This window comes from Hirundo rustica, chromosome 5 (genome assembly GCF_015227805.2).
Source record: "Hirundo rustica isolate bHirRus1 chromosome 5, bHirRus1.pri.v3, whole genome shotgun sequence".
In the NCBI taxonomy this organism is placed as follows: Eukaryota; Metazoa; Chordata; class Aves; order Passeriformes; family Hirundinidae; genus Hirundo; species Hirundo rustica.
This window is the reverse complement of record NC_053454.1, coordinates 41,759,553-41,777,917: the sequence shown is the minus strand read 5'-3', so window position 1 is coordinate 41,777,917 and position 18,365 is coordinate 41,759,553. Positions and strand designations below refer to the sequence as shown.

Sequence of the window (18,365 nt, the reverse complement as noted above, 5' to 3'; positions counted from 1 at the left end):
TATTAGAGTGAAACTTCTGCCAGCCCCCATTATGAAGCAAAGTGTGAGTTTCATTACACTTGTGACTAGGTGTAGCATCTCCATGCCTTGCCTCACCTTCCTGCCTCCCCTGAGACCCGGCTGGAGCAAAGATGAAGCGACTAAGTGCAAAGCGGGTTCTGAAAATGGGAGGAGTGTACGTGCAAATTCTGGGAATCCACCTCAAATCCCTACCCCACCTCTTCCCATCACCTCCCAGTGCCCGCCCCCAGCTTCAGCCTGCTGCCTTAAACTGCTGCCACCCTGTGCTAGGTTGAACATTCTCTGCTGCTGGCTGCACAGCTGCCCGGGCAGTCGGCAGCACCTGGTGGGCCAGACATGATGGGGCTGAGATTGTGCAGCTGGACTCCCCTGGGGTCTCTCCTCTCCCTGCTCTTTTCTACCAGCATGGCGGTAAGTGAGGAGACAGCGTTTAGGAAACACGTTAGTGCAGAAAGTGCTGTTGGAGAAAATCCACTTAAAATGGCCCTCTTTCTTCTCTTCAGTACATTGTTACCAGAGAAAACTGCTGCATATTGGATGACAGATTTGTAAGTACCGGAACAATTTTCTTTTATCTTAAGAATGTAACTGAAGCTATCCTACGCTGATTATTAACTAGTGTTATCACTTGTATCTCATCATTGTTTTCTGTACTTATTAAGTGTGCTTTGCTTAAACCTGTTATTTATTGATAGCAGTATATACTTGGTAAAGTATGGAAGGCTGCACTGTGGATGAGAGCGCATATCCAGCATATGCTGCAATAATGGCATGAACCCTTTTCTTCCTACGTGTGTACATAGCGTGAAAGTAAACTGTCTCTGAAAATTCAAATACAGCAGACAAAGTCTGCTGCAAATGCCTGCCCTTTTTTATCCTTTATCATTTGTGTCATCAGTGTCCGAAAGTTCCTCTGCCCAAGTATTCTGCTCTGCTTTCTTTGCCCCTGAAACATTGCCAACTATTTCTCTTTACTCCTTAGGGTAGCTTCTGCCCAACAACTTGTGGCATTGCAGATTTCCTTAATAAATACCATCCCGCCGTGGATAATGACCTGCTGGAGATGGAGAGAATTTTGCAGCGGATTTCTAACTCCACAATAACAGCAGACCATCTGATTCAACACATCCAAGGCCTCTATCCTTCAGACAAGCAGACATTACCGAGTGAGTATATAAAAATAAGTACACAACTGAAAAATATTATTTATGTGGTTTTCTTTTTTTAATCTGCCTAACTACAATTATTTTGTACATTTTCTTTTTTGCAGATTCAGTAGATGATTTCACTCAAAAGTCCAGGAAAATAATTGAAGAAATTATCAGATATGAAAACACTATATTGTCTCATGAAACTACTATACAGTAGGTATCTTCCACTTCTTTTATCAGTGACAATACAAATTGTTTTCTTTCCGTTCTTTCGTCAAGTGCCAAAAAGCCTCCCTCAGAAAGGTTTTTTGTGCTCTTGTGGACAGTTCTGCCCACACTGCCATTAGTAACTGCCTAGCAAGACACAGAAGGATCATGAGGATCTGATACTGCATTCTCTGCTCACCTGGATAAACTGTTAATTGTGCAAGAAGTGCAAGATAAGAATGTCATGAAGCCTGGCAATATTTTTTATTTATATTTCTCCTGGATAGCTGGCACAGCTAGCCTTTAATTTTTTTTCATGACCTTTGGACTTCGCGAGTTTTGCTGTTAAGCAGAGTATTTGGAATGTTTGTGTAATCATTCAGTCTGGTCAATTTTGCTGCATATATCCATGAAAATTAGCTCAGCTCTAAATCATAAGTAGCTATAAACTCAATGATAGTCTTTTATAAGCTGACACTGGAAATGAAATTGAAAACATCAATGTTTCTAAATCTTAAGCATATGTTTTTTGATGGATCTCCACTTTTATGACATTATGTCAAAGATTATTTAGGAATTCTGACACTTACAGCAGTTTATTTAGAGCACTTATGTTTTACAAATACATCCAAAATTGAAGAGGAGTTTACTTCAAGAGAGCAAAATAAAACTTTCCACAGAGTTATATTCATACATTAATTGCTGGTTAGAGTTTTGCTGATTAGAGTCAAGTTTTGCATATGGTTAGGTTTTGCATGAGGTTAAGCGTGTGCTTTCCTGGTTTGCCTGTCCTTAACTCTAAATACCAGTGCTAATAGAGGCACCCCCTTTTATGGGGGTGCATGTAGCAGCACGTTAGATACCTGAGGCGTGTGTCCAGGGAAATAAATGTGTGTCACACATTCTCAAACGGAGGATGCAACGACCCATCTCTATGTCTCTCTGTGCAGACAGTTGACAGATACGCATATAATGAACGGCAACAGGATCACAGAGCTGAAAGAGAAGATTGCCCAGCTTGAGGTACTCTGTCAGGAGCCGTGCAAAGACAGGGCTGAAATTCAGGACACAACTGGAAGAGGTGTGGAAAATGCTTCCTGTATGGTGGAGGGCTAATTCAGCTACAAGTGCTGCCACTTGGCATCACAGCAATGACTTACTTGTAATCTTATGGGTCACAGACTTCTGCAAAGATATATAAAATTGCAGATTATAAAACCGGTCAGTACAAGTTAGATGCTCTGCAGGCAAGGATTCAGTTCTTGCTTTTGGCCTTTTTGTCCAAAATGCGATTATCCCAAAATGTGTGCTAAACATGAGGGACATGACTAGAGTTTCCATGGACCTGGGACAAGGAAAAGATAACTCATTACCACATTTCTACTAAGCCACATGGGAAAAAAAAAAAAAAAAAAAAATTCCATTAGGTCCAGAATTGTCTTTCTTTATTGCTGTAGAAATCAATGCAATGACTATGTTTTACACTGCTAAACTCTGTATGAGACTAAATTCATCTTCACCTTACACAAGTCCTGTGACCCTTGGTAGGATTTTTTGTGGCAATGCCATTGAAGTATGTGGACTAAATAGCTAACTTTGCAAAAATGGTATTTAGATAAATTGCATTTCTTGCACTAAGAAAGTTACAATATAAAATAAATGTGAGGAAAGAATTGTAGCTAGATTAAAAATGATCTTTGGAATATCTTTATTTCAGATTGTCAAGACATTGCAAATAAAGGTGCAAGGAAAAGTGGTCTGTACTTTATCAAGCCTCAAAGAGCCAAGCAGTCATTCCTAGTCTACTGCGAGATTGACTCATATGGCAATGGCTGGACAGTACTACAGAGGGTATGCCACTTATGTTTTATTGCTATAAACAAACCTATTGCGTCAGCACTGTTTTTATGTACCTGCATATGATACATATCTCTTTGACTCAGGCTTTTATTTTTGGTTTTGGTGTTCTTGGTTTTTTCCCCCAGAGACTGGATGGGAGCGAAGACTTCAGTAAAAATTGGGTTCAGTACAAGGAAGGATTTGGACATCTGTCTCCAGATGATACCACTGAGTTCTGGCTGGGCAATGAAAAGATACATTTAATAACTACACAGTCCACTCTGCCATACACCTTACGAATAGAGCTGGAGGACTGGAGTGGCAAAAAAGGGTATTTTCTTATGATGCTTCTGAAAATAACAGCTTAAAACCTACTGCTCCCACTGCTGCATCACTTTGTAATGATAAAAGTTCGCTCCTAAAAAATTATGGATCCCTAGACCAGCTAACATGTGCATGGAACTGCTTTGGCTCCTGAACTTACAGCTGGGACAGCAGCCACTGGGTGTGACTTGTTGCCAGGCACACGTGCCTGTCAGAAGGCCACATGCTGTCAGCACTCATTTATTAGGCAGAAGGAATCTGTTTCTTCTCTCCAAGTTTCTTTGTCTTGCATGTTTTATGGACTATATGATCATTACAGGTCCCTTCTATTCTGTTCTGTTCTATTATTTTATTTCTATTTCTGTTATGAACCCGGGAGATTATATATCTGTGTGTGTGCATGTGTGTGTTGATAGTGTGGATATTTCATATATCACTAAAGACTAGTAGTCAGAAAATATGTCTGATACTGGAGCACAGAAGTTGATTGGATGTGTGTAACTGAACTGAGGCCCACAGTCACATAAAAACAATTCCTTTTAAAACACTAGGATGCAATAAATGCCTTTTCTGTAGCTTTAACACTGATGTATTTTCATTTGTGCATGTGCTGGGAATGCAGCCTGCTCATATTCAGCATTGCCCTGTCTCCACAGCACTGCTGACTACGCTGTATTCAGAGTGGGAAGTGAAGAAGACAAGTATCGACTGACGTACGCCTACTTCATCGGGGGTGACGCGGGGGATGCCTTTGATGGATATGATTTTGGAGACGACCCAAGTGATAAATCCTACACCTACCACAATGGCATGCGGTTCAGTACCTATGACAATGACAACGATAACTACGACGGCAACTGTGCTGAGCAAGACGGATCTGGGTGGTGGATGAATAGATGCCACGCTGGCCACCTCAATGGCAAATATTATGTGGGTAAGGTGTCTTCTAAGTGTTTATAATCCAGGACACCATGTTTCAGTGACAAAGGAAAATGAGTCATGTTTAGAGAGTACACTTTGCCTTCTGGATTTTCCGAAGTGGGCATAGCCCATTCTTTGCGGTAATTGTTAACACCAGTAGTAGGAATTTATGACTGCTCTCCGTTCCAAAGTGGGAGAATTAATCCTGAGAAGCAATACAGGGGGAGAAGCAGTGAACAGGATCTGTTAGGACACCCATGGATGCCATGGAGGTGCCAGGACCAGAAAAACGTATGGGCACAGTAGCTATTTTAGAAAGCAACCAACTGTTTTGCTCCTGCTGATGTTTCTTAGGTGGCGTGTACACATCAGAAGATGCTGGTCCATCTGGATTTGACAATGGCATTATCTGGGCAACCTGGCGTGACCGGTGGTACTCCATGAAGAAATCTGCAATGAAAATCATCCCATTCAACAGACTGTCAGTAGATGGACAGCAGCACAACTTAGGCAATGTCAAACAGGTTCGACCACAGGGCCAAGGAGATATTTAAAATGAACGCAGAACATTGTAATAATTTCAAACACTGAGCATGGACAGCTGAAGTTAAGGCCACTGCATCTTAGAGAAGTTGGCTGTGTTTACCATTTTGTCACAGAAGTATTTGTACTTTGATTTTAGTGCACCTTCTACATTTCTGTTTCTTTTAATGGGTAGATAAATAGACAGTCTAATGATCAAGAATAATCCCTTGCCTTTGTGTACTTTAAATGCTACATTTTTAATTCCCAACTAATATAATTATGCATGAACACCATCAACATGTCATCATAGTCTCATTTACTTCTTTCATTAGAAGAACATTAAAATGCTCTCTTTTTTCTTCTGTTTTAGGTTGGAGACGCATAAAAGACGATTTCACGAAGACCAGTCTGAACAGGAAAAGCAAATCTTTTCTATCTTAGACACTGAACTTAGCAAACATTACATGGTTCAGTTTTGACTATAAAACAACATTGACTGTAACCTTTACCCAAACCTCTTCCCTGAGCAGCGTTTACCTCTGTAGATGGTTATTTTTTCTGTACACGTTCTCAATAAATTTTTGATTATTACAAAAAAAGTCTGAGCTTGTTATTTGTGTATATAGCTGGCAAAACAAGAAAAAGCAAGCTTTCGATAGTTGGATCAAACCTACTTGATTAAGTCATTCTGGAATTTCACACCAGCAGTTTCTGCTCCTTGTTTAGAGGCATGTGTTTGACCTATTTCTCCATAAATGTGACTAGTATCCATATGTTTTCAAGTTTTCTAATAAAGTTGTTTGGTGACATAGGTGAGAGTACATAGCAACTTGAAAGTAGCCTATTTACTGCCAAAGACTATTTAACTTAGCTTACCACAGAGTAATGAATACATTTTCAGCTGGGATGTGCTAAGTAGTATCAATGACCAAAACCAGGTATTTTACTCCAGACCATACATATAAGCAAGTTTCTCAAATTTTACTCGGAATAAGTTCCATTTGCTGTATGACACATAGTAGTACACTGTACAGCTGTTATTCTCACATACCCCTTCTTTTTTTTCACTAATATTTAAAAATTACTTCAACATATTCAGTGCCCTGCAAGCAAAAAGAAGTTAAAATTTGCAGCAGAAATTGACTGCATTTTACTTAAATTTTCTTTCTCTGGATCTGATAATAATTTCCCATGTGATCCACATAAGCAAATCCTCAGCACAGATCAAGACCAGCAAAGAGTTTGCAATGCTCCTCAAAATCTGATGAGCGCATTTGAGGGGTGTGTTAGCAAACCAAATTAGGTTTGGGGATAAATTGCTCAACAAAAGATACAAACATACAGAGCTAGAAACTATCACTATCTCAAGGTGATGCATTAAGAAGTGAAATAGGAAGAGTATACTGGTCTTTATTTTTAGCTACTTATGAAAGGCCAGAAGCTTGCCTGGTATCTCTAAACAGCACATTCAAGTGCTTTATTTTAGAGACAGGAGGACATTGCAGTGATAAAGGAGACCTTACAGTCAGGTCATGCTGCCTCAACAATTTTCCAGTTTTGATGCTCAGATGTCTCGTGAGGCTGGTGCTGAGCATCTTCCCTGGATCTGAGTCTCCACATCATGATAAACTGCTAGCTCCCTCTCATTAAGATTTTGGCATAGTTGAATTTTCGCTCTTGGGCCAAAATCTAAGAGGAAGACAGGTTTCTCATGAGAGAAGGAGGCATCATTAGCTGGGGTCAGATGAGGTTAACAACAGCTTGAGAGGAGGGATGACCCCTCCACACCACTGAACTGGTGTATTTGCACAACTCTGTTGCACCTGTGCAGCCAGCCATGATGCACAGCTCACTGCCAGCCTTGATGCTCAGTTCCTCACCAGGCAAAGCAGTTTTCCTGAACATTTTGTACTGTAAGACCTCTCCTGTGTCTCCATGAAGCTGAAGAAATGTGTGTAGAGAGGCTGGAGAGAAGGATGCAAGGGGAGGGTTGGCAAGGCCAGTCTCCTTCTGGTTGTGCAAACAGCTGCTTGAGTAGCATTGGTTGGGTCCCTTCCACTTTCTGTTTTCAATTTATGCCACCTATGACTTGCCTTTAAGTTGATATTATTTATATATTTGCAACACAGATTTTTAAAAATATTCTTTTCACCTCTGTCACTGATACCTGTATTTACACTCTGCTAGGTGAAAATTCTTGTTGCCTCTCCTGGTTTAGATTATAGCTGCAATTTGATGGCAATCTGCTGTTGTTACATTTCATGGATATGAGCTGGCATTTTATGGATTGCTCACCATCACTAAGATAGGCCTATTCCAGTTGGTTTGCTGATGGGTGTCTTTAAGTTTTAGTTTCTGGAGAGGAGCATTTTCTCCCATGGTCAGAAGGGTCGGAGTCAGTGAATCCAAGGGGATCTTTCAGTGAAGTCCTGTGCCAGAGTTAATCAGTGAGTCTTGAGGATCCCAGCCCACTGTTGTGTTCTCCGGGCCCTGAAAGAAATCTGGCAAGGCTCGTGCCTCTGGAAGCTCCTTACTATGGTATCCAATCCCCTGTCACAGAAAGAGGCTGGAAAAGACCTCCTGTTTCTTCTAACTCTTAAAAATAAAATAATAGTCTCAGTATTATTTTTTGCAAACAAGTACATTGCAATTGAACTTACTGCTCCTATTTTGTATACTGAGAGCTGAGTATATTCCTCTTTTCTAAATCTTTTTTATCAGACATGGGCCTCAGACTGTGGCCTATAGCAAAAGTTACCTTTATTTAGAAAAGTCTGTACCTCTCACTTTATAAAAGTTTTTAAAAGGATTTGGTGGCCTTTCTTTCACTTTGTCCTTGAGTTTGCAGTGACTCTTCCAAAGGCTACTGTAGCACCAAACAGAGGAATCTCACTCCAAAGGCAAGGGGGAAAAAAAAAAGAGAAAAAAACCAAAACCAAAACAAAACAAAACAAAAACAAACAAACAAACAAAAAACCAAAACAAACAAAAAAAACTGAATGAGGAAGAGATAGAGGAAGAAAGAATCAAATAAAGTGGATGGACTACTGGGCTTCTGGGTTCCTCAGTTCTGGGATATTGCATGGAGAAAATGTGGGACAAAGTGCTGGCATTGACTAGAAATTACTTCAAAAGGGTTAGGTAGTTTGAGAAGCATATGAAGAGAAAGTGAAGATGAGAGCTGAGTCCAAAGGAGAATGGAGTCTGAGACAAAGCATCCAGAGAAGAATCATGAATGAGCAGGTAAGAGGAGCAGAAGGCATCACTTGGAAACTGGTGGTAGGGCAGGAGACACAGTGCAGGGCAAACAAGGTGCAGCTCACATCTAGGGCACACAAACCACGTCTAAATTCCAGACTCCCTGGCTGTTACTCTGGATTCAACCAAGAGCAGGGCAGATGGAGTAGTGAACTGCACTTCTGTCCTTTGATCCTGAATTAAAGTTAAATCCAAAGTTTATCTAGTTCTTGGCCTCCAGCCTTTCAAGCAAACACGGTCAGAAGTGACTGAACAGTTGCAACATGAAAGCAGAGGTACAGGCTGAAGATCAGGCACAGTTTCAGCCCCTAACTGTAAAGCCTGAGAAACTCCTCCTTCACCCCAGCTTCCTCCAACAGTTCCCTTTGCAGCAAGCAGGAAACCCCTCTTAGCTCACCTCATGTTTATGATCAGATATCAACTTTTTTCCAGTCCCTCTAGCCTTGCTGGCCAAGTTTTGCTTGGACCAGACTGAAGTTTACTGTGTTTGAGTGTCACCAGAGAGCTGTGCCATCCCTCAGGGTCAGAAGAGGTCTGGAACATGGTACCTGCCATGTCCCCTGTTACGTGGTGACCGGTGCCTGGAACACCACCTAGCAAATTGTCACATCCTCTGTCAGAAATTCTTCTTCTTTATGTGCTCTTACTACTATTGATTTTTAAGGCCTATTAAATTACAAATATAATGTTAAGTTATTATTGATAATCACAAAATCAAGCACTGACAAACTGGGAAAAGTTAGAACCGAAGTGACATATCACATCTGCATTATGAAGGATGCTTTAGTTGTTGCACAGTTTGTTACACATATAATTAGCAGGACAGGGTGGGCACAGTGGTCCCTTACTCACAGCTGATACCCTGCAGAATTAGGTGCTATTCCTGCCCTGATCACCCAGTTCCTGTGGGACTGGAGGCAAGACACCCACGTGTCTCAGAGCTGGCTGCCAGCTGTTCCCCCTGAGCCACGGTGTGGGCACAGAGAGGCAGCTGCCAGCAGTGGGATCTGCACATGCGGTGTGCTCTGAAGACTTCAGACTATCAAAAGGGATCCCAAAAATGAATAGCTACTTTTTGACTTAACCTTCTCACCTGGTTTCTGCAACAGTGGAAAGGGGAAAGTCATGGCCAGGGAATGAACGTAATGTGCCATAGGAAAATCCTTGAAGCTTTAGGCAGTCTGCAGAGCATCATCCTACAGTGAAAAGAGTGCACAGCTCTGGGAAGATGCTTGCCTGTGAAGCACCATCTCCATGCTCAGTGTGAGGCAGAAGAGGTTCAGTGGAAAAAATATCATATGTGATCCTGTGGTAAAGCACAGTCCATGACTCTATGTCCAAGGAGAACCCACAAAGGTTGCACGTGCAATTCTTATGTTCCTGAGCATGAAGATCACAAGCTTGTGATCATTCACTAGACTTTTACATCTATTATAGAGTCAGAAACTGAGCTTTTTTGAGTTTGAGTGGGAGATTTTCCACGGACCTCAGTATATTTTGTTCGACACCAACATGCAGGTAAAGCAATTACTTCCTTTTTCAAATATCAGCTAAATGTCCATCACAGAGTGTGTGTCTTCCAGCAGGTAAGCACTGCTGGATCCCGCCAGTGCTGACATACATCTTCATTGACTGCCCAGTTACAAGAAACAGTTTTAGACAGACTGTTTTCCTGGAATTCTTGGTGTTGCCTGCATATTGGTGTTGAACAAACTTATCTGGAGCAAATAACACCAGAAACTTGTGCAAGAGACTTTAGGTAATCACTGAAGGGAGAGGGGGGCATTTGGCATGTTTTTTCTACAAACAGAAGGGAGTGTAATGATTAATCTAAGCTTTGCATTCAGGTTTAAATTGCACCAAAAGAGTGGCAAAGAGCATCCTTTCAGTCAGAGTTCTTGCTCTTCTCCTGAAGATGATACCTGTGAGGATCCTCTGTGTGTTCCTGTGCCTCAGCACAGCCTGGGTATGAATTTGCTTACTTGATTCTTTTTGTATTTTGTTTTGAATAGTAAGCAGGTATTTAATGTTCATTCATGAGACAGATAAATTTTGTCTATCACCTTGCTTGTAAAATTAAATGCATATATATATGCAGCAGCTTAGTGTAACCACTTCACTGATGAAGTTTCATCAGTACTTTTGGAGTATCCAGTTCTCTATAGTTTTGCTTAACTCGGTTTTGCTGAATCTGCCTGGCTTCAGGAGCAGCAAAGCAAATCCATTAGTGAATTCAAACATTCATAGGTGATGCTCTAAGTCTTAAACATAACTGGCTGGATGCTAATGGCACCAGCCATTCAGGAATTTCCATGTTTATCGGGATGAATTGTGCTTTCTTTTGGACAGTATTTCAGCAGGATTTTCTACCTACAAATGACATACAATACCTTTATTACGAAAATAATTTAAAAACAAGGATTTTTGTAGCAGCAACATCAGCTTAAACCAGACCTAAGAATCAAATTTTTGATAAGGAAGGAGATAAACTTGATTTTCAACTGTGCTAATATAACCTTTTTTTTTTTCCATTGAAGACTCAGTTCATAATCTTTACATTTTTATTTGTGACTTTTTTTTTTTTTTAATTAAAGTGCCTGTTTTAATAAATGACAGAATTTATAGGAAGCAGTAGTTGTAACAAAACAGATGCAGTCATATTGGAGTTGTCAATGTCTAAAGGGTATTTTTGGATATATGTGCTACTTTTAGGAGGCACTTGGGCCAGATCAAATCATTAATTAATCAAACTACTGAATTTGAATCTGATGATTTTAATAAAGACATTCCAGTTCCTCAGAGTGGTTCTGACCCTGGAGGATCACTTTCTTGGCTTCAGAATTAATCATCAATCACAATAAAAAGTAGTCATGAATATTTTCAAGCATTAATTATAATGTTTGAAAAGCACAAAAGCTGCACAGAGGATTCCAGTCAGACCTAATTACATCTTAAGCCCTAAAGCATGGCTTTCTTTAACAAAACAAAACAAAACAAAAAAACTAAGTGATAACACTGTAGGAACGTTTATCCTTTTTGGCCTAGAATTAGCATGTATATATCACTTTTTCTTCTCAGGTTTGAAGAAAAACTGAATGTATTTATTTCTCTTCTTTCCATTAGCACTGTGAAATCCATCCATCACTGAAACTGTTTTTTAAATGGTGTTAGGATCTTTCTTGCCTTTTTTTTTTTTTTTTTTTTTCAGGCAAAACCATGCTACAAGCTTTCAGTTAGCTACTGTGATTAAAACCACAAACACTAATGGAAAAACTCATATATCTGTAAGCTACTTTTGTGTAGACTGAAGGTGGTGAAGTGACAATAAGAATTTGAGAGTATTGCAGCTAATGAGAATAGTATTTTTAAAGTTTTTGCTTTTCCAGTTTCAGTCTTATTTCAACTTAATTTTATATTTACATGCAGGACAAAATATTTCTATGGAATGATAATATCAAAATATATCCTGAGCTTCACTAGCTCTCTACATAAAAGCATCAGTTTTAAGAGATGTGAAGCTTTATTCTGACAAAGCAAACAAACCCATCTCACAAGAAATGTTGGAATAAAATCCTTGCACCGTTGGGTGTGATGCTTAGCGGATGGCGGTGATTGCCACCCACCAGCTGAGTGTTTGAGGACATCAGCATTGTGTTTCTGCTCCCTCCACAGCTGTTCACTTAACCTTGGTTTTACTTTTCCCCTTTTTCCTCCTGGCAGGCACAAGATGGAGAGAGCACCTTTGAACAGGTGGGTGCAGGAGTGCGTGGTCCCAGGATTGTGGAGCACAAGTCCCCCTCCAGCTGCCAGTCTGAGAAGAGCTGGCCCATCTGTGCGGATGACGACTGGGTGAGCGATTAACACTGGGGCGAAGGTGGGACTCGTCCCTAGGGCGCCCGTGGGCCTCAGCTGGATCAGCAGCTGGATCCCTCCATCAGAGCTGTGCCACAGTGTGTGTTCAGCGTTAGGGCCGAGGTAACGCTTCAGGTCAGGGCAGCCTGCACAGATCTCCTGCACAGGGGAAAAAAGGAAGAAAGGAAAAAATGAAGACTAAAGAAACAGGGAGAAGTTGGCAGTGGTGCAGAATGAGAAGAGAAAGTAAGCCTGGAAAAGAAGGATTAAATAAATGAAGGCTAACCCCAGAAAAACATTAGAACTATTTATTTTCAGATTTTTGGCGTTACCACTTTTGGAGTTCATAAAAGAAAGGCACCAGAAAGAGAGTTGTGAGGAAAAGAAGTAGCTAGAAAACACATACACTCACTAATGAATTTTTAGGAAGTCAGATTACCAGATGCTCAGTAGAAGTTTTGTAATAATTGACTATATGTCTTTGTATATAAACTATTAATTTCTCTCTTTCTTGCCTCTTGCGTCTCAGTCCTTTCCTATGCTACATTTATTTGATGGCTTCTTGTCAAAAAGCTTAAGTCTGTCAGAACATTAAGCTTTTCTGAGGAAAATTTGCTTAAAAATGCTGGCTTCTAACATCCTCCCTAAAACTGGATGACAGACTTCTTACAGCATACCTTTAGGAAATATATATACACACACAAAAAAAATCTCACCCATGAGGAACGGAGGAGAGGTGAAACTAAAGGTTTACTTGTTCCTCACCCCACAGTAACAGCGGGTTTCTGAGGATGTGCTTCATTGATTCCATTATACAAGATGTTTACTCTTGAGGATTTTAGCACAATTATTTCCCTCTTTCAATTCCAGGGTACCAAATGTCCATCAGGATGCAGAATGCAAGGACTGATTGATGAAAAGGACCAGGAGTTTAGTCACAGAATAGACAAAATCAAGAAGCTGCTCTCAGATAATCAAAACAACTATAAGAAGTCCAATCAGATAATTGTGGAAACTGTAAATGCACTAAAACCAAACCTGGACAGTGCTCAGGGTGAGTATCTTGCACCCAGTTTTATTATCCATTACTGAATTACTACTTTTTTGTGAATAAGCCATATGTAATGAAAGTACAGGCTGCACTGGATATTATTATCAAGAAACAGAAGAATCATAATAGTAGACACTTAACTAGTTAGCAAAAATTAATTTAATTTTAAACTGCTCAGTGCTATGAGAAATATGTTCTCAATTATGTGTCTAATTACATGTGTTAAAATATGATACATATTTTGGAAAGAAAAGCACAGGGGCATAGCTGACTGTGAGGCATTTGTGTTTCAGAGCTTGATGAGACTTATGGTCGCCTGTCAGGAGAACTGAGACGGAGAATTGTGACATTAAAGCAGAGGGTTGTCACTCAAGTGAACAGAATTAAAGCTCTGCAGAGCAGCATCCAGGAACAAGTGGTGGAGATGAAACGCTTAGAGGTAAGTGTCTGCTGTGCACTTCCCATTCTTTCCAGAGCTTAGCTACAGAAAGGGGATCTGTCCATTGCAGTGAGCTGTGCTCCAGCTGGGAGAAAACATGGTACAGCTCTCACAGGATCTGACTTGCTGAGACAAGTCCCCAAATGAGTTGCTTTCCATCCATCCTGGTTTTCTACTTCTGCTCTCTAGGAACCAGCATGAGTTCCGTGAGTTCCTAGTTCCATCTGCTGCTTCTCTCTCAGGCCACAAGGATGCTCCATCTACTGATAACTGCTTCTGTATGAGGCATTTCTTCTCCTGTACGCAGTTGCTGAGTAGTTAGACAGGGGACGTGCTCTGTCCATCCCCAGTGCTGCCACTGCTGCCCACAGCTGAGGCTGGCATTAAAAGCTGTGTTCCCAGGTTGCAGCCAGTTCTTCTGATGTTAATGCAAGGAAGAGTCCTGGCACAAACAGTGGTTTTGCTCAAAGGGTCATTTTGATTCCTAGAACAGAAATCCATCATTTGGATCATTGAGAAAGCAATGGTAACCCCAAGATGTCAGACCTCCCAGCGGGGCCATGACAGAGTTTTCCCCTCTCTTTGGAGGGCCCATTTCTGCCCCAATCCCCATGGACTATGTCCAACTCTGCAGCACTCCTTCCAAAACCAGGAAGACACCTCTAAACCCCAAATATAAAAGTGGCAGAGATTGGGAACCTTCTACAATATTATTTTCCATGGAATTCATGTGCATGGGGCTAAATACATTGTATTTACAATGGAAATAAACCTATGATGGCATCAAAACTGAACTTTGGAAAAGCCCAGCTGTAGGTGGGAGGTACTAGGGCAGCTTTCATCTTTCCCCTGTTCAGTAGAAGATAGCCTTGCTTGAGAAAGCTGGGAAAGCTCCCTAACCAAATTGCTTCTCTTTGGTTATGTAGGTGGACATTGATATTAAGATACGAGCTTGCAAAGGAACATGTGCTAGAAGTTTTGATTACAAGGTGGACAAAGAAAGCTACGACAACATCCAGAAGCAGCTTGCCCAAGCCAACTCCATCAACTTGCACCCAGAGCTTCAAACAACTACCTTGAGCACACTGAAAATGAGGCCACTTAAGGACTCTAATGTTCCTGATCATTTTAAGCATAAGCCTCTGCCAGAAATGCAAGCCCTGAACATAATTAATAACATCAAGCAGATGGAAGTGGTGTTAGAAAGACCAGGAACAGATGCGAAACTCTCCCGAGGCGACAGCTCTTACCACACGGCAGAATCAAGAGGGGATGAACCTTCACACACCAGCAAATTAGTTATTCCCACTCATGGGAGAGAAACCCTTAGTCTGGGAGACAAAACCTCCTCCACAGTTCGTAGATGCACCAAAACTACCACCAAAAAAATTGTCTCTGGGCCTGATGGCCCTAGAGAAGAAGTAGTTGAGAGAACAGTTTCTTCTGATGGCTCAGACTGCTCCTATTTAGCTGGAAATGTTGGAGGGGAAGGAAGCACCTACCATTTTAGTGGTGCAGATGGCTTGCACAAGCTAGAGACTGTATTCCCTGAGCTAGAGTCATTTTTTACCCCTGACTCTCCATCCACTGCTACTAAGCACGTTAGTGGATCTAGCAGCTTCACAACCAGCAGACACACAACTGGCACAGGCAGCAGCCACATAGGTACAGGAGTATCCAGTCATTCAGGGACTTATGGGGGAAAAGACAAACTTGGAGACTTAGGAGACGAGGAGGAAGATGACTTTGGAAGACTTCAGCCATCTGGACTCCCATCTGGCAGTGCAAGTCACTCCAAGACTGTAGCGACCAGCTCTTCTAGTTTCAAGAACAAGGGAGGCTCTTTTGAAACCAAATCAGTAAAGATCCGTGAAATAAATGAGCGGCTAGGTGGGTTGGAACATGATCAGAGTGCAGAGGATACCCCAGACTTTCAGGCACGCAGCTTCAGACCATCAGGAGGGAAGCGAAGGACACCCAGCACTGGGAAAGGTAGTTATTGAGGTAATGGAGCTGAACTCCATCCATGACCAACCTGACACGTTGATTTTAGATACTGTAGAACAGCAGTGTGATGATTAAATGCAAGCACTGTTTGTTACCACCTCAGAAACAAAAGGGAAAATATGTTATTAATACTTGGGTATTATAAGACAATTCACGCTTTAAGAAATATGTAAAGTTTCCTTTCCTGAATTCTTTTTAATGTTGCCTGTCACTATACCTAGCATAGTCCGAGACATGACTAACAATTTTCTTCTGAGCTATTGGTATTTGGATTCCTCTGAACCTTTTATTAAATTTTGCTGATAACTTCTGTCAAACCAGATCAACTTTTTTTTTTAGACTGTGATGATATCCGCCAGAAACACACTTCTGGTGCCAAAAGTGGCATTTTCAAAATCAAGCCAGCGGGATCCAATAAGGTTTTGTCAGTTTATTGCGACCAAGAGACCACTTTGGGAGGATGGCTATTGATCCAACAGAGAATGGATGGATCAGTGAATTTTAACCGGACCTGGCAAGACTACAAGAAAGGTTTCGGCAGCGTGGATGGCAGGGGGCAAGGAGAGTTTTGGCTGGGCAATGAAAACCTACACTTGCTGACTCAGAATGGTACTCTCCTTCGGGTAGAGTTAGAGGACTGGGATGGAAATGCTGTGTTTGCAGAGTATCTCGTACAGGTAGGGTCTGAAGCCGAAGGGTACACCCTTGCCGTGTCTTCCTACGAGGGCACTGCCGGGGATGCCCTGATCGCTGGCTGGCTGGAAGAGGGCACCGAGTACACGTCCCATGCCCAGATGAAGTTCAGCACCTTCGACCGGGACCAGGACCATTGGGAGGAGAACTGTGCCGAGATGTATGGGGGGGGCTGGTGGTACAACAGCTGCCAGGCCGCCAACCTCAATGGCATTTACTACCCGGGGGGCCACTACGACCCCAGGTACAACGTCCCCTACGAGATCGAAAATGGCGTGGTCTGGCTGCCATTTAAAGCCTCTGACTATTCCCTAAAAACTGTTAGAATGAAAATCAGGCCCATAGAAACCCTGTAGAAAGGCCTTTAATGCTGTTATGGCTACAAGTTGAAAAGATTTTTTATATATGTATGTATGATGTACCTTTACCCTGTGAATTTGAAGGCAACTGAGCACATTTGGAGATTAAAAAATAAACAATGATTAATTATCAACAAAACTTTTTTGATCTTATTTTTAACTGACAAGGAAATATTGATCTAAAAACCCTTTTGATATGAACTTTGTCTATGTCTTTGGCAGCTCACACCTTGACTTGAGATAAAAATTTTTAATTTGAATTATTTATTTTGTTTTAGGAGCGTTAAAGAAGTAAAAGTATTTAGAAGTATGTTTGCAATGAAATCCTGCTTCCACTAACATGAACTGTGGAAGTCTAGCCAAGTTCAACATTCACACTCTCATTTCCTTTTCAAGGGGAACACAACAGCAGTGGGAGTCAGCTCTCAGAGCCAAGGGTGGTATGGGTTCTCACTTTTGCCACACACCTAACACGGAGCACACTTTGATAAAGAATGCATGCATTTTAGGACTTGCTTTTAAGAAATTCCTAAGCTTTGATTTTATAAATATGGACATAGACCTTCCATCCCAGTGATGAATCATAGGTAGCTTGCCATGCATACTTGTAGCTTCAAAATAAAACAACTCCATGATAACTCATCAAAATGCAGCTCCCAAAACAGGCTATTATTTTCTAGTAATCACTAAAAGGTTTTGACTCTAACCAGAACAAGAAAGATGAGGAGCCACCTGAATGTTTGTCAGCACATGTGCCAAGCAAAGAATTTTGCTAAGGATAAGGAGTTTAAATCAGCTTGCTGACAGTGTGTAGTAAGGAACTTTGAGACAAAAGCTGGCTGCATGGAAAATCAGTTATATTGGTCACAAAATTACAGAAGACCACGGGAGACTTTTATGCCTTATGGCATAAAATTACACAAGTATTTACACTGTTTAATATTTCTGTGCTTCTAGAAAGAAGCATGAGCAAACTTCCTTACTTCCAATCTTGCTGACGTGTTGCATCCCATTTAACAAGATCATCAAATACTGGCAAATACAGCTCATTTTAACCTTTTCTTCAGTGTTTATCAAATACAGCCACTGTCTAACCTTTTCGGAAAGACTAGACTGCTGAAGAGCAAAGACGTCTTTACACCCGTGTGAGGAGGTGTCTGTGCTTTTGGAAAACAGGTATCCACTTGCACATTAGGTTTTTGTTCCTTAGCCTGAGAGGAAGCCTGCCTGTGTGGATGCTGAACATCTGTGCTGCTTTAGTGAGAAGCTGCCATTATGTCTCCTTCTTTTCTTCCTGGGCTTCACAGATTAAATAGACACTAAAGGTTTCAGGTGGGATCCGTCCACCCCTAGTGATCTGGGTCCCTTCCTTTGTGGAGGAAGGCAGACCTCTTTGAGAGATGTTCATCCTGTTTACCAGGGCTGGGAAGTCTTTGTCTGCTCAAGGGAGCATAGACTACTAGGTTTGATGAAATACTCAACCTCCACTACTCTGTGGAGTATTATTAATTACTCTAGTCCTATTAATAACTCTAGTCCCACAATAGGGATTGTGTGAAAAACACTTATGTGGAAAAGCAATTATGTGAACCAGGTCCCAGAAAAGGATATATTTTATCCAGCAACAGGATTTGAGCTAAGGGACCAGTGACCTACTCATTTGTTCAATACTCTTTCCACTTTTATTCCTTCTCAATTTGTTACACAGGTTATTGTTA

The 18,365-nt window shown here is 41.2% G+C and overlaps 2 protein-coding genes across 2 annotated transcripts; both read left to right on the top strand.

Moving 5' to 3' along the window:
* Positions 1–357: 357 nt before the first annotated feature.
* On the top strand, positions 358–5,467 carry FGG (fibrinogen gamma chain). Its single transcript, XM_040064355.2, has 10 exons — positions 358–432; positions 525–569; positions 1,004–1,187; positions 1,292–1,385; positions 2,330–2,460; positions 3,097–3,230; positions 3,365–3,549; positions 4,199–4,476; positions 4,818–4,987; positions 5,359–5,467. The coding sequence occupies exons 1-10, from the start codon at positions 358–360 to the stop codon at positions 5,371–5,373; spliced, it is 1,311 nt and encodes a 436-aa protein (XP_039920289.1). The 3' UTR covers positions 5,374–5,467.
* Positions 5,468–10,161: 4,694 nt separating this feature from the next.
* FGA (fibrinogen alpha chain) lies at positions 10,162–16,644 on the top strand. Its single transcript, XM_040064354.1, has 6 exons — positions 10,162–10,212; positions 11,967–12,095; positions 12,969–13,152; positions 13,443–13,588; positions 14,515–15,580; positions 15,935–16,644. Exons 1-6 carry the CDS (start codon positions 10,162–10,164, stop codon positions 16,642–16,644), a joined length of 2,286 nt encoding a protein of 761 aa, XP_039920288.1.
* The last annotated feature ends 1,721 nt before the right edge of the window (positions 16,645–18,365 follow it).